Source organism: Pogoniulus pusillus, chromosome 19 (genome assembly GCF_015220805.1).
Source record: "Pogoniulus pusillus isolate bPogPus1 chromosome 19, bPogPus1.pri, whole genome shotgun sequence".
Taxonomy (NCBI): Eukaryota; Metazoa; Chordata; class Aves; order Piciformes; family Lybiidae; genus Pogoniulus; species Pogoniulus pusillus.
This window is the reverse complement of record NC_087282.1, coordinates 9552435-9568301: the sequence shown is the minus strand read 5'-3', so window position 1 is coordinate 9568301 and position 15867 is coordinate 9552435. Positions and strand designations below refer to the sequence as shown.

At 48.3% G+C, this 15867-nt stretch overlaps 1 protein-coding gene across 2 annotated transcripts in view; it reads right to left on the bottom strand.

The window, feature by feature from the left end:
* Positions 1–15867, bottom strand: part of PCDH19 (protocadherin 19) — a 61308-nt gene that overhangs the window by 31434 nt on the left and 14007 nt on the right. For both annotated transcript variants that reach the window (XM_064159192.1, XM_064159193.1), the window contains exon 3: positions 315–373. In XM_064159192.1, the coding sequence (XP_064015262.1) occupies positions 315–373 (59 nt within the window). The remainder of the gene's footprint in view (positions 1–314; positions 374–15867) is intronic.

Below are 15867 nucleotides of genomic sequence, written 5' to 3'. Positions count from 1 at the left end.
TTCCTGCTCATTCAAAGAGGATAAACTCTGTGAATGTGAAAGTTGTCAGGGTAACAGCACTCCACCTAACTCACTGCAACTTCCCAGTGCGAGGGAGTCAAAGAGAAGCAAACAAGACTTGCCTTTATTAAGAACCAAGGTCAATGGGACTTGGTAGGCAGTAAATACTGTTTTTAAACCCAACCATTACTCTAGAAACAGTCTGCACATTGGAAAAAAAAAAAAGTAAGTAGTATGTAACACAGTAAGGAAGAACATTAAATAATCAGAGCTTGGCTGGGCAAACCCAAGCACTTTCAGGAGAGCCTACGTACCTCTTTATTAAATGAGCTCTGCTGTTCACGTAGTTGGAATCGAAGGAGTAGTTTTCAGTCTAGAAAGAGGAAAAGAAAAGAGAAATGGTTACAAGTCTGTTCCCCTATGCCTGGAAACAGCAGGGAGTGCAGGGCCAGGACAAAGCCAACAGCAAACCCCTTGACATTCATAGAACCACAGAATGCTTTTAGTTGGAAGCAACCTTATCTAGTTCCAACCCGTCTGCCATGGACAGGGACACCTTCCACTAGACCAGGTTGCTCAAAGCCTCATCCAGCTTCTTCCTAATGCCTAATCTAGATAGACCCTGCTCTAATTTAAAAACTACTGCCCCTCATCCTATCTACAAGCCCTTATAAGAAGTCCCTCCCCATCTTTCCTCTAGTCCCCTTCAGGTACCAGAAGGCTGCTCTGAGTTCTCCATCTTCTTTTCTCCAGGCTGAACAGCCCCAACTCACTCAGCCTGTTCCCATAGGGCAGGTGCTCCAGCTCTCTGATCATCTTCATGGCCCTCCTCTGGACCTGCTCCAACACTTCTGTGTCCTTCCTGTGTTTGGGGCTCCAGAGCTGGAGACAGTACTCCAGGTGGGGTCTCATAAAAGCAGAGTAGAGGGCCAGAATCACTGCCCTGACCTGCTAACCATGCGTCTTCTAATGGTTAGCTTTTTGGGCCACCAGTGTACATTGCTGGCTCATGTCAAGCACCTCACCAACCAGCACCTTTGTCTGCAGGGCTATTTTCAATCCACTCATCACCTAGCCTGCATCCCAGCATGGGACAGACCCTAGCAAGTGGAACAGAGCAGGGTGTGGAAAATTCCAGTCCCTGATGGTCTTTCCAACAGCTTTCACCAAAAAAAAAAAAAAAAAAAATAAAGGCTGTCTGGTGACCACAGAACAATTTGCAGAGAGGAAACAATGTGACTATGCTCTGTTACAAAACTAATTGCTTTTAATTCCCTGATGGACTTGGTTCTGTGTGTGTCAATTTGACAGAAAGTTCAAAAGGTATTTTTCTTATTAGTGTATAATTAACATGTTAAAATATTTATTGCATAGATATGTAAATGCCAGCAAGGTAATCCCCTGCCAGAGAATTGAATGTGGGCGCTTTTCTTTGTTTTATATCATTGCATTTGCAGACAGGGGGCTCTGTCATTAATAAAAAAGCAAACAATGGGTGACATGCTTAAAAGTTGAAGGGGAGTGAAAGCAGGGGAGAAAAGTTAATGGATTTGTCATTTGCAAGCAAAACCCACTGGCTCTCTCTGCACTTGAAACACTGTCCTTTAGCCCTAGGTTCCAGCGGCCCAAGTTGCTGGTGCTTGCAGCAGGCAAGGAACCAAAGCGAGCACCCAGAAGTTAGGCAAGAGACTAAGGTGCTACCATGTGGGAGGTCAGGGTGGAAGCCTCAGGCCTGGGATGTGCTAGATGCTGCCTCGGATGTGCTAGATGCTGTGTCCATGGTAAGGGCTGTAGGGTAGGATGAAGTGGTTGCCATACAGTGGGATGAATGGGAGCTGCATGGTGGGAGCTGCAAATGGAGATCATGGCTGTTGCACGGTAGAATGGATGTGGTGGAAGCTGCATGGTGAGCCACAGCAGAAACCACGTGGTGGGACATGGTGGAACCTGCAGGGCCTGGACAGAATCCTTCCCAGCATTCAGGGATCCATGAGGATGCAGGTCTCTGTAGGAGTCAGGTACCCCAGTTCACCCAAAGTTCCCAGAGATGTGCAAGGATCCCACCTGGGCTGCCACTTACATCACCCCTGGCCTGAGGGATGCACCTTGACACCAAAGTAGCCTGGGCAGCAGACGGAGCAGACTCTCAGTCTCTGCTCTGCCCCTCTTCCATGAGCTGACAGCAGTGTCCTCCCAAAACAGCAGTATGGACATCCACCTGCCCCAGCAGCCCCATCCCGCCTTCCCTCTGCCACCGCTCCACTCCACCTCACCCCAAACCCACAACTGCTCTCCTTCCCAAAGAGCCACTCTGGGATACTATGGCCTCTTTTTATGGCAATTATGAACATGGTAAAAATAAATGCATGCATCTTTAATGTCTCAATAAATAAAGGAAAGCAGAGTCTGCTGCTAACGTAATCACAGCGGCAGGATGCAGGCAGCGGGGCCGCTGCAGCAGAGCCGAATGTGAAATCCAATCGTTCCCTGGCAGAGGTTACACTGCTCTGCCAAGATAATAAAGCAAAGGCAGCGTTGGTTAAGTGTGACCTTTTCTGAAATACAGCACAATATCCAATTTACCAAACAGGAACCTCCCAGAGAGAAACATGCAAGGAGCTGCGAGCCGGGGGAGTTGGCCTAGCACTCAGCACAGCTCGGTTATTACTTTCACACAGTAATTACTGCTGGAGAGTCACGCAGGAGATTTACTGCACAAACTGCTGGTCCCTGCAGCTCCCGCGGCCTTGCTCCTGCAGGATGGCTTTGATGGGGAGAGCTCAGGAGCAAACGGACACATGTAGCTTTAAAATACACAATGCCCAAGACTTTAAACACTGCAGAAAATGACTGATCCTGTGTTTATCCATCAATCCTGGCACTGCCATTGCAGGGGGAGGGATGTCACCCTACAATGTGTCCCCCCACAGCAGCTCTGCAGGAAATCTCAGCCCTGCAAACAGGCTCTGAAGGTAGCAGAAAGAAGGAGGGAAGGAGGAATCTGAGGCAGTTTCAGAGCAATTCTTGCTCAACAGAGCCCCCTCCATCATCCAGCGTTAATGGATTTGGGAATGGCTCCAGCAAGCTCAGAGCCTCAGCTGCTTCTGCCCCCTTGCCAGTCCTGCTGCCTTGCTGAGCAGCAGCATGAGACCTCCTGCACTCACCACTACCTCCATCAGCTTCATCTCTGTATGCACACATCTCAGCCCTGGGAAAACTGGGAGAGGAACAGGTGGGCAGGAGGACTTGGAGAGCAAGTGTCAATGTGTACAGGTATATCACGGAGCCTTAAAATGCTCAGAGCACTGACATCCCATAGCTCAGGATTAAGGGCTCAAGAGGTACGGCCCAGGGCCATCTTGCAGGGAGCACTTGACCATGTGCCAGTGAAACCCCACTGCAGGCTGAGGAAACTGCATGTACTCCCATCAGATTTGTCACGTCCCAGATACAGACCTCATGCTCAATTCCCCTCTGAACAGCATCACCAGGAGCTTTCCAAATTATTTATGGCTGAAAAAGAAGACCAAATCCTAGTCCAACCAAAATAATCCACTGACACATAAATTTCCCATGCCTTACATTTGATGCTCTGGAACAGCATCTTTCCCACACAGACACTCTGGTCCATGTGTGTCCCCCTTGCTTGGGATGCTGTGCACCACGTCACTAATGCAACCCTGCAAGTCCACATACAGGCAAATGAGTTCCTGTAGGGTCAGCCACAGCATCCGTACCCAGGCTTTGGATTCCCCATGCCACCCAAAGCAGCTGATTAAAACATAGAATCATAGAATCAACCAGCTTGGAAGAGACCTCCAAGATCATCCAGTCCAACCTAGCACCCAGCCCTAGCCAATCAACTAGACCATGGCACTAAGTGCCTCATCCAGGCTTTCTTTAAACACCCTCAGGGATGGTGACTCCACCACCTCCCTGGGCAACCTATTCCCATGGCAAATCACTCTCTCTGTGAAGAACTTCCAGGTTTGGGACAAAACAAGGAGTGACATGGCCACAAGGATGGGAAATGTGCTTCCTTGGGCTGGAGGTTTTCCCCCTTAGCAAGAGCTGCCTGCCTTGCCCACACCAGCATGGTTCCACCGGTGCACAAAGCAGCCCAGCAGTTTGCAAGACCTCTTCTCACCCATGGTATCATCTGTCAAGGTTATCTCCATGCAAGCTAGGGGATCAAACCAGGAAAATAAAAAAGAAATGAGATTTTTCATGGAGGAGGGCGGCTTTATAGCTTGTGTTATTCAATAGAGGTTCTCTTGATTTAATTCTGGTTCATCTTGCAAAGTGCAGTCACTTCCAAACAGAGGCAAAATGACAGGGAAGGAGAACATCTCCGGCATGTCAACATTTTAATTGGGAAAGGATCCGCTCCCTCTCTTAATGAGGCCTGAAGAACAAAGTGGAAGCACAAAAAAGAGGGAAAAGGTAAGGCTGGCTGGCGCCGATGAAAGTGTGTTCTCCATAAAGCACACCGTCAAGAGGCCAGCCCTCATCCTCTTCATTATTTTGGCAGAAGCAAACAAACCGTTACTTTCTCACTGATCAGCAGCGCTCCCTGCAAATCAAAGGGCAGCACAGCCTCTCCTTTCCATGTCTACAGCCAGGTGGGGCAAGGACTTCCCAAACAGTATTGCCAATTCTTATCTCCTCCTCATCAGAACACAAATAAAGGATGTTCACGCTCTTCAGGATCAGACTCTCAGCCTCTGTGCTATGAATAAACAATACAGCCAAGGCATCAAGTAACACCAACCACAAAGTCTGCGGTCCCAGCCTGCACTTGTCATCCTCTGGGCTTAAGATTTGCTTCCCAGATGTAGGCATGATGGTGTCAATGCCATTGAAGAGAGCACCCTGGCTTGGCACGCAGCTTACCACTGCCCAATGTGAAAAATGTTTTTAACTGCTGCCTTAGCAACACAAATATAAATATAACAACAGACGCACTCAGAATGGAGCAATCAGCAAGGAAATGTTAAACTTTTTTTTTCCCCCCCAGCAGTTGCTTTCAGTTGAGGACTGCCAATTCCATTAAGTGAGAAAAAAAAAAGATGTACAAGCGTCAGTATGGCTCTTCTTGACCTGGACACTGGGGGAGATTGACTTCCCTGTTAGCACAAGGTCCGTTAGCAACAGGGTGCTGCCCCAGCCACTGTTCATTCTCTGCCTTAGAAACAGAAATAAACCCTGGAGGATCCAAAGGCAGCTTAAGGGGAATTAATGCAAGTGCCAGCAGAAAGGTCAGCAGGCTGCAGCAACTCCAGGCACAACCACTGCTGTGGGCTGATGGAGAAATAGAGGGTGCAGGCCAGGGTTGGTGCCCAGAGTTGGGGACATGTCCTGGGCTGTGCCAGAAGGCTCAGATCAGTGCAGCCTTGTCCCTACCAGCCGGCTCTCCTCAGGACATATGCTCAGGATCTGGCTCTTTCTCACTCTTCCCTCTTTCCAGCCATTTGAAATGTGGGGATTTTTTCCAAACCAAACTCCATGGAGGTGAAAATCCAGCTTTCCCCACTGTGTCTGGGCTCTTGATGGAGGGTTTAGCTCCTTAGTTCACACATCAGCCTCTGAGCAAAATCCATGGGTGTTGGAAACTGGACTCATCTCTTCCGATGCAAAGTGACAGGTATCCATCCCTCTGCCAGCCGCAGCTTTGGAAGACAACTCCATGGCATCTCAGGGCAGGTTTTCTTGCCCTTCCTCTCACTTCAGGGTGAAAACATTTCTATCTTTCTACAAATTATTGTAAACCTGCTGCAACCTCCTGCCAAAGCATGTTGGGACCCTTCACAAAATCAGCCTCATAAAAATGACACATTTAGCGCCACTTTTTCAGGGTTATCCCTTGAGCCTTTTTTATTCCCCTATGTGCTTTATTAATAAAGCTTGCATGTCACCCTTTATTATCAAAAAGTGAAGGGGACCTTTCTCCAAGGCTGCAGTGTGCGTCTCTCCTTTAGGCTTTCAGAAGATCCTCCTGAAACACGCAACAGCTCCTCATTCACTGCATCAAGATGCATGTCTGCACCAGGAGTGCCAGTCTCCTGGCATTTCCTTAATGCTGCAGGTGTCATAGAGGACAACATTCCCAAAAATCCACTGGACTTCCCTGGTGGGAAGGGCAAGCCTTGTAAAACTGCTGGTTCTGGTCCTTGCATGTTGTTGGTCCTGTTCTCTGCGGGACACTCGATCCCAGGCTCCAGCATCTGCGATAAAACTGTTGGTGTCTCTAAGAAGATCTCGTCAGCCCTTAATCCTTAGGGTTTGGACTATATTGCAGGTGATCTAGAATTCATGCAGATGAAATAAAAATCACTCCAGCTGCACTTGGGAAACAGGGAAAAGTTCAAAGCATGAATGAAGTACACACCAGCCATGAGGGAAAGTCATTACCATTTATCATGCTGCTTATTTACCCCATGGGAAATAAACCAGTGGTCTGAGACTCCTTCCTGCTGTGAGCAGGCATGGTACCAACCCCGCCGAGCACCACAGCCTAGCCCCATGGATCCGAGAGGAACAGTCAGGCTCAACCTGATGTTCTCACACCCACCAGCACGGCTGGGCTTTCTCTACACACAAGCAGGAGACTCATCAGAGCCAGCTCCAGGCTGGGAGCAGATCACAAAGAACGTCAGGAGAGATTTTCACCCATCGTGTGTGACGCTATGTAATTAGCTCCTGTGCTACCAACTGCTGCCGAGGATGCCGCTGCCTTGGAGCATCACTCAGAAGCCAGAATCATTTTGAGGCTGGAGACCAGCCTAAATGAGCAGCAAGGTATCTGACCCATTTGAGGAGCTGGATCCTCCTTCCCTGTGCCTGCTACCAGCTTTGCTCCAGTGCCGACAGCACCTGCAGTGTTTGTATCAGTGGCTGTGGGTCCTGAGCACCACCACCACAGCTTAGAAAGGTGCAGACTCATATTTCCCACTTCCTTGCTCTTCACATCAGCACCTCCCAGTGTGGTGGTTATCAGAGATGTGAGAGCAGCATCAGCCCAAGGCTTTGGGTTAAATGCCTACCTGAACTCTACCCAATTAGTTACTGGTGCATCCACCATGGAGGAAAGGCAGAAATGCTGATGGACACAGCGGGACAAGACATGCCTGAATCACCCCAAGGGGCCTCCCACCTTCTCCTCTGACAGCTAAGCTGTGCTGTGGCTTAGAGACCCCGTGGGATCAGAGCCACTGGAAAGGACTCAGCTGGCCACCACTCCCCACCAGCAGCTCCAGCTGGCTCCACTGGAGCACAAGTCAAGGCAGAGGGATGCACCTTTGCTGTATCAACAGCCCCAGGCAAGACAGAAGGAAAATGTGAAGCAATTCAGCTCTTATTAATGAGCATTTAAGAACCAGTCACCAGGAGGACTTCAATAAAGGTTAAAAGGATCTGACCTCTGGCATCTCCCTGTGCAGCCAGCTCCCAGCTCACTGCTAAAGCCTCTAATACAGCAAATTGCAAACTGTAAACTAACAACATAGTGTCTTTGAAAAAGTAAGTGCATTTAGCATCTGATATTGATGTTTTATAATTAGATGTAATACAGCAGATCATTTTCCTGCCCTTGATCAATGAAACCAGGGCTGGTTTTGGGGTTGGGCTTTTTTGCAGACACTCTGCTTGCTGCCTAAACCAACTGGAGCGGTGCCTCGCTCCGTTCAGCAGGAATGAGCAGAGACAAGGATGTGCAAACACAGCATCCATTTAGATTTACTGTCCCCGAAATATAAACAGAATATTTATTTCTGACCTTTTAAGCACTAATTCCAAATTTAATGAGGCACAATGAACATTCCTCAGAGCCAGACTCCATGGCTGCTTAACACCACCGACCCTCTAATTACTGCTGTAGCTTAAATAAAGGGCATTTGGTTCTGATGGACATTATTAAACACCGGAGGAACTGAGTCCAGCCTCCATTTTCTCTTGATGAAATAAAAAGCATTGCTGAGAAATTGCTGGCAGAGTTCATCCTTTAGCATCACCTCGTTCATCAGAGTGAGTCCAAGTATCAAACCAGATTGCATTACGGCACAGGCCAGCCCACTAATCCACACTGAACTCCTGTCCCCTCCCCAAACAAATACAGGCTTTGTCATTTTTTTTTTGGTCTGAAAATGGAACAGAGGCAGGACAAAAGGAGCTGCTGTGATGTGATTTCCAAAAAGGGTATAGGATTAGAAACCCAGATTGAATCCTGAGAGCAGCAACACGCAGTGAAGCCATAATTACACTCCTGAAAGCCACAAATAGTGTCACTCAGTTGAATTTGTCAGCGTATCAGAAATCTGCAGTATGGTTATGAAGAGCAAAAATGCAGTTAACAAAAAACCTGCCCTCCACTCAGGTGACACCTGTAACCCAAACACTCCTTGGTGGCCATGGCGCAAGGGTCTCTCCAGCAGTATTGCCAGAGCAGGTTCCCACTTGGCACCAGCTCCTCCAAGATCAAGTGAAAAGCAACACAGTGACTCAAAAGAGGGTCATGCTTTCTAGGGGATGGCACACAGACATCTTCCCTGCATCCTGCATCACAGGCAGACAGGAGGCTGACAACGCCACAGTAGGTGCCCAGTACCCCTGCAAGGGCTGGGACAGGAGAGGTTTGGAACAGAGGGAGCAATAACTCGCTCTCATGTGCCCACCAACAAGTGTGAGGCCGTGTACCAGCCCCCTGAGGCACAGCCTTCTGCATGGGGATGTTGGCTCCATATGCCAAGGAAAATTCCCGGCAGGAACATAATAGCCAGTAAACCTAATAAAAGGGATTTTTCCCATCACCTATGCCTGGGTCTTTCAGCTGTGTAATGGATCCATGTGTGCACTTCCAGGGTGGACTACACCCCTCCCTAAGTAATGCGAGAAACAATCTGGATCTAATCAGCAGCCCCAGGGTAATGGGGCATGACTTACAGATTTGTTAAAAAATCTTTCAGAATTGTCCTTTCCCTGCCTCCTACTATTAGGAATGAAAACAAATATAGCAGAGGAACCTTTTTTAAAATGTTCCCATCACTAGGGCTAAATAAAACTCCTTGTCATTCACCTGCTGGAGCAGCAGGTCAGACCCATGCACTTTGCAGGGAACAGGAGAAATCACAGGTTTGTCACTGGGGAAGAAAGAAAAAGGGTAGGCAAACCAAAAAAGAAAACCCAAAAATCACTGCAGCTGAGTTAAAAATAGCAAAGGTGTGAGATGCCTCTGCCAGCTTGGCACATCAGAGAGATGGGATGCAGAAAGATGGGATGCCTGGGCATTCCTGGGCAGGCATAAACCTCAGGGCAGGCAAGGTGTGGGAGGCATGGTGAGCATGCCAAAACATAGCTGAGCACCAAAATGTGCAGCTAGGTTCAAGCTGGGTACAATGAGCATGCCAAAACAGGGCTAGGCACCAGAATCATAGAATCAACCAGGTTGGAAGAGACCTCCAAGATCATCCAGTCCAACCTATCACCCAGCCCTAACCAATCAACTAGACCATGGCACTAATTGCCTCATCCAGAGAACAGGCAGCTAGGCTCACGCTGGGCACAATGGGCATGCCAAAACAGGGCTAGGCACCAGAACAGGCAGCTAGGCTCAGCTAGGCACAATGAGCATGCCAAAACAGGGCTAGGCACCAGAACAGGCAGTTAGGCTCAGCTGGGCACAATGGGCATGCCAAAACAGGGGTAGGCACCAGAACAGGCAGTTAGGCTCAGCTGGGCACAATGGGCATGCCAAAACAGGGGTAGGCACCAGAACAGGCAGGGCAAGACTGACACATGGGAACCTCATCCCTGTCTGGTCCCTCAGTGCAAGCCTCATTTCTTCTGCTTTTTGGGCAAGCATCAAGGGCTTCCTGTATCACCTACACACCTCACAGACATTTTAATCCTACAGCTTTATTGAAGGGCCGATCCAGTCCCATGTGTATCTCTGGCATGTGCTCATCCACATCTAGCTCCAGAATGAAGCTCTCTGCAGGGAGCTCCTGCCTGCTTCAGTGAAAACTCCCCAGCAATGGCAGACAGTAAAAGGGAGGTAAATGCTGCCCAATGTACTGCCTCCTGTGCTGTCCCACATGCCCATCCTGTCATCATTTGTGGTTCATCTGTGACTGCAGGGGAAGGCTGGCTTCCAGAACGGCCTCAGCCAGCTTCCACTGTAAGCCTGGAGGGGAGTTTGCTCACAACAAAACTGTTTCTCAAAACGATTTTCCCCTATTTCAGTTTTTTCCCATACTGGTGCAGGAAGACACAGCTCTCCAGCACACAGAACTACCTGCAGCCAGCAGACTGGTTGCAATCTTAGGCAGGACTGACCTTCCTCCCTCCTGCCATCACTGTCCTTAGGTGGCCATAGCATGATGTGCAGGGCCCAAGTAGGGAGTTGGGAGCAGAACTTAGCTTGGCTTGTCTTGGTTCAGCCTTGCACAGCTCCCCTCAAAATGTGCTGTGCTACAGTCATCCTTGGGGGTCAAGGGAGGTTCTCCTGTCCCTCTACTATGCCCTGGTGAGGCCTCATCTGGAATACTGTGTCCAGTTCTAGGCTCCCCAGTTGGAGAAAAAGTCAGATCTACTGAACAGAGTCCAGCAGAGAGACACTCAGCTGCTGAGGGGACTGGAACACCTACCTCACAAGCAGAGGCTGAGAGACTTGGGGCTGCTCAGCCTGGAGAAGAGCAGACTGAGAGGGGATCTCTTCAATGCTGATAAATTTCTAAAGGATGAGTGTCAGGAGAATGGGGCTAGACTCTTTTCAGTGGTGTCCAGTGGCAGGACAAGGGGCAATGGACATAACCTGGAACACAGGAGGGTCTATGTGAAAACAAGAAAAAAATTGTCACTATGAGGGCTCCAGAGTCCTGGAGAAGCCTGCCCAGAGAGGCTGTGAAGTCTCCATCTTTGGAAGCACTCCAAATCTGCCTGGACATGTTCCTGTGTCATTTATTCTGGATGATCCTGCTCTAGCAGGGTGGGTTGGACTGCACAATCTTGGAGGTCCCTGTAACCCCCACCATTCTGTGTAACACACCTCAAAAAGTCCTTTCTCTTCTCCAAGCCCTGCTGCCAGCTCAGGAAAGTGAGGAATTTAGCCCAGGAGGAGCCTGTTTACTCCTATAATAAACTGTAGGGAAGTAAATGATATCAAAGCACTCAGGAAATCAGCTCTGGCACTAAGTGGGTGCCCCTCTCTGTCCTCACTCTGCCCACTCCCCTGCCTAACGGCCACCTGCATTGTTAACAGCCTGGTAAACACAGCCCCTTGGTTATTACAAAGATGCCAAAACCTTACTACTTCTTGTTCCTTCCAGTTAATGTACCATGGCCGAGGATGAATTGCTATTACAAGGAACTAAAAATAAAAACGTTTCAGAGGCTGTAATTGGCTTGTCTTGTTGGGCTTTTTAAAGAGCCAAAGTACCAGTTCCAGGCTATTAGCCCTAAGGTTGTAGGAGAATGGTATAAAATATTTCTTCATTAAAACCCTACCTTCTTCATAGAGGTGTTTTTCTTTAGAGGTTGGGTTTGGTTTTTTTTCCTTCCTTTATCTTTTTCCTTATTCTTTTCTTTATAAAAAACATGTGCTAGCAAATAAGCTTTAGTTAAAAAGAGGGCTCTGAAAGCCCAGAGGTGATATAAATAGACAGGGCTCAATGCAGCTGGAGAACCAACCAGAACCTTCACTCAACTATTCAGGTCATTTTTCTACAAAACTTACATAATATTCCTCAGTTACAGCTGTAATCTTGGGCCACTTTTACTCATCAACACCAAATCCTGCAGTCCTCAGGCAGACAGTGTGCTCTGTGCTAGCGAGCACCCAGTCCACCAGCATGGGAGAGAGACCACACTGCTATTGGCTGCAGTACCCTACAAGGCAGCCCAGGGTGCTCCCTGCAATGGAGACTCTGAGCTTTTCCCCTTTTAAGACTCTTTGGTGCTACCTGGTTACCAAGAGCTTTAATCACCACCATTACTCAAGATGCAACACCCAGAACAAAACCAAAAGCACTGATCCAGGAAGATCCTTCTGTGAAGGAAGCAGATCACAGGATCACAGGATGTTAGGGGTTGGAAGCGACCTCCAGAGATTATTGAGTCCAATCCCCCTGCCAGAGCAGCACCTTAATCTAGTGCAGGTCACACAGTAGCACACCCAGACAGGGCTCGAAAGTCTCCAGAGAAGGAGACACTGCAACCTCTTTGGGCAGCCTGTTCCAGTGCTACTGGAAAGAAAGTAAAGAAGTTCCTCCTCATACTGAGGTGGAACTTCCTGTGCTGTAGCATATATCCACTGCCCCTTGTCAAGGGCAAAACTTCTACTGTATCCCATAGAGACTCCTGTTGATGCTTGGCTGAGCAAGGACTCAGCAGCTTGGTACCAGCCATCCCTGTAAGGATGGTGATGATGCACCAGTAAAATAGTAAAGCCTGCTCCAGCCAAGAGGAGCAGCATGAGGCTGCCCTTGCTATGTGCAAGGATCTCTTTGCCATCACAAGTCAGAGCAACAAGGCATTAAAATTCATAATAATATTAAGAATAAAAGAATAATAATAAAAATTATAATAATTAGAATAAGAAGTAAAGAATATTAATAATACTGATGACCAGTCCTGGAGAACAGTGCCCAGCAGAGGAAGCTCAGCAGAAGAATTACAAGAGAGCCTTTCACTGCCTGCTTTTGCACAGGCAGAAGGATGACAGATTTCTTTGTGAAACAATGACCCAATGGGTATTTACTTCTTTGATTTTGTGATTTGAAGGTTGCTGCTAGAAGAAGATTGCTTCTGTTAGGTACAATTGCTATTTTTTGATAGTGTCTAGGCAATACCTTGTTAAAAAGGGCAAAACAACAGTTATTAATTACCCTAATTAACCCAATTCATAAGACACATTTGTGTGGCTGTCATGACAACTGCTTTGACTAACTTGCCAAGAATAGCTTAGCTGTCCATTCAAATAAATCCCTGATAATTACTAGTCTAGTTTACTGGGCTTCTGTGATAATAATAATTAGTGCCTCTGTACAAAAGGTCGTGCTAAACAGTTTATGAATGATGCATTTTGCACGGCGATTACATGAGTCACACAGCACCCAGCAAACCGATGCAGCCACGTCTGCAACGTGGCAAGATGTGATTAGATGGTGCTGTGGCTGCCCTGCCTGCAGACAGCAGGGCAGGCTGAGAGGGAGAGTCATTAACATCCAGTCAGGTGAGGCTGGGATGGCCTCCAACCTGCCTCCTCAACAGCCAGATCATCCATCTATCCATCCATCCATGCAGTCAGCCCACCAGCCACCACAAGCTAGGAGATGGTACTAGAGATGAAGACAGCACTGAGACATCAAAACGCTTCCAAGCCTAATGTGTCACCTCATCACCTCACTTCCCACCTTCTCAGTGACAGATAATCAAGGGTCACCTCTGTTTTTTGTGGAATTCCTCATTATTAAGCTCCAGGACCAACAACCAAGTTACCAAAGGCACATGAGCCAGGGGTGGGCAGCTCCAGCCTTCTCTGTCTCCGTCTCTGCAGAAAAAAAAGCCTCCAACCTGCAGTGTGGGTCTCCCCATGACCAGCTAAGCTGCAGCACATCCTGTAGGTGTGGCTGAGCAGGCATCATTCAGCCCAGCATCGGTGTCACTGCAGGCCAAAGAAGAAAGGGCCACCTCCACCAGTGCCTTCCTGTGCTCCTGGACTTGGCTACGCTTTCATTCACCCTCACAATGGAAAATCCCGGCTTGCAAAGCAATATTTTCCCTCTGCTGAGGTTTGTAGGTGAACAGTCATCCGTAGAATTTCCTCTGGCTCTATCTATACAGAGGTGAGAGGAGACAGAACCGCAATGTCCCAACAACACCGCTGCAAAATTCTGCAATACCCCGGGGCAGAGAGGGCAGCGGGGCAGAGATGGAGGCAGCACACCTCCATTTAAAACAGAGGACAGCTGCCAGCTCCATGGAAGTCTATGAAATTACCCCATTTAGAATAAATTCTGATTAAACACCACATATGGTCCTTATTGTCCATCCCTCGTTACTTATCGCAAGAGGCATCCGCACATAAACGGGGTCTTAATCTGCAAATATTTGTCTGCTGCAGCACTCTCCTCCCTCTCCCCCACCTGAGCTTGCAATTATTCTTATTGATTGACTTTAAGAGAGCACCATGCACATGCCTCGAGCTGCCACGCGCCGCGCAAACAAGGGAGCGACGCCAGGCTCCGCTGCAATCATTACCGGGGCGAGCAATTGCCCTGTCACACATGGCAGGTTATGGCTTCAGACTGGAGGCAGCAAGGCCAGATGAACGCTTCAAACGTCGCTACAATGTGAAAAGCAAGGGTTTAGAAATGACACCTCCTTTCTCAACAAATCTGTTCCCAGAGCTTCTCCCAGCTCTGCAGAGATTGCATCTCGTTCATCTGAAGAGCCAGCGCAGCCTTTGGAGGGGGAACACGGGCTCTTCGCCTGCCAAAACTAAGCTCTGAAGAGGACAGCTTCCATCTGGGGAAGATGGATTTGAGGTCCCAGGAAGGATTTCAGTGCTGGGGCTCGAGTTCAGTGCTCACCTGCACATCGCTCACAGCCCAGGCCAAAAGCAGGTGCTAGAAGACAAGGTGCCTTTAGCAGACCAGAGAGGAGAAATTAGGGAAACCTGATGCTGAGCAGGACCTTCCCTAGTTTTCCCAAGTGAAGTTTGCAGCTCTGTTCAATATGTTAGTGCCTAATGAAGGTTTCCCGCATATTCTGCAGGGTGTAATCATTCTCCTCTTAATGAGCAATGTGTTAATGGCATATTAATGCTGACAACAACTTGCAGAGAACAAGAGATGAACATATTCCAAAATTCCTCTTTTTTTTTCCCAGAACAAAGGAATCCATCGTGTGGATGAGCAAGCCCCTGCCCAGCAGGAGCCCATGGTTCCCACAGCGATGCTGTCAGCCCTCATCCATGGGCTCACCGCAGGGTGCAGAGCCTGTATGGGACCATAGCTTTGGTCTCTCACTAACCCAACCTCTGCAATTAACTGATGTATAAGGAAGGATCTCAGCCCAGGCTCAATGTTTCCCCCAGACAAGGGACATAGCCACGGCGGGGACCCAACAAGAGAGCAAAGGAGCTGCTTGCAAACGTCTGGAAAAGCATTTCAGCAGACAGACAGGTTTGGATGTTGTTTCTAAGCCAACAGCCGTGTGGATTTGATTACTAAATGTCACTGAAGCTGGGTCCCTGCCAGAGCATCCAGATGTGAATCTGAATATGAAAAGTCCAGGAGGGAGCAGGTGACAGGAGATGCAAGCATGGGCACCGAGCCCCCATCCCGCTGCCGGCGTCCCAGCCCAGCTGGGTTTGTACGACCAAGTTTACGTAAGCTTGCAGGCATGGAAAAGAACAAACATAAAAATGGATGTTTTCTAGTTATTTTCATCTTTCTTTGTGAATACAGCTCCCAAAACCCTGAGAGGTCCCCAAAAAGAGCAACCATCTGCCTGGTAAATGTGCTGCCCACTGCCAGGTGCTGCAGGGAGGTGCAGAAGCTCAAGTCAGTCCTCAGTGGTCAGACTCCTGTGTGCTCCCCCCCCCCCCCCCCCCCCGGCACATCCATTTAGATTTCCAGATCGATAATCAATCTTACAATCAATATCAGGGAATTTAGCTACATTATAAAAACAGTAAAACCAGCCAATACTGAGAAATTACTATTGAGTCCTGTGTTTTCTGTACTCACTTAGTCTAATAATGGTGAATGATATTTTCCAAGTACATTATTCAGCAATAAACCCGCCGAATTATTTGATCTCTTGCTAACCTTTATGATTCTAAGCACTCTTTTTGACCCAGATTGAATG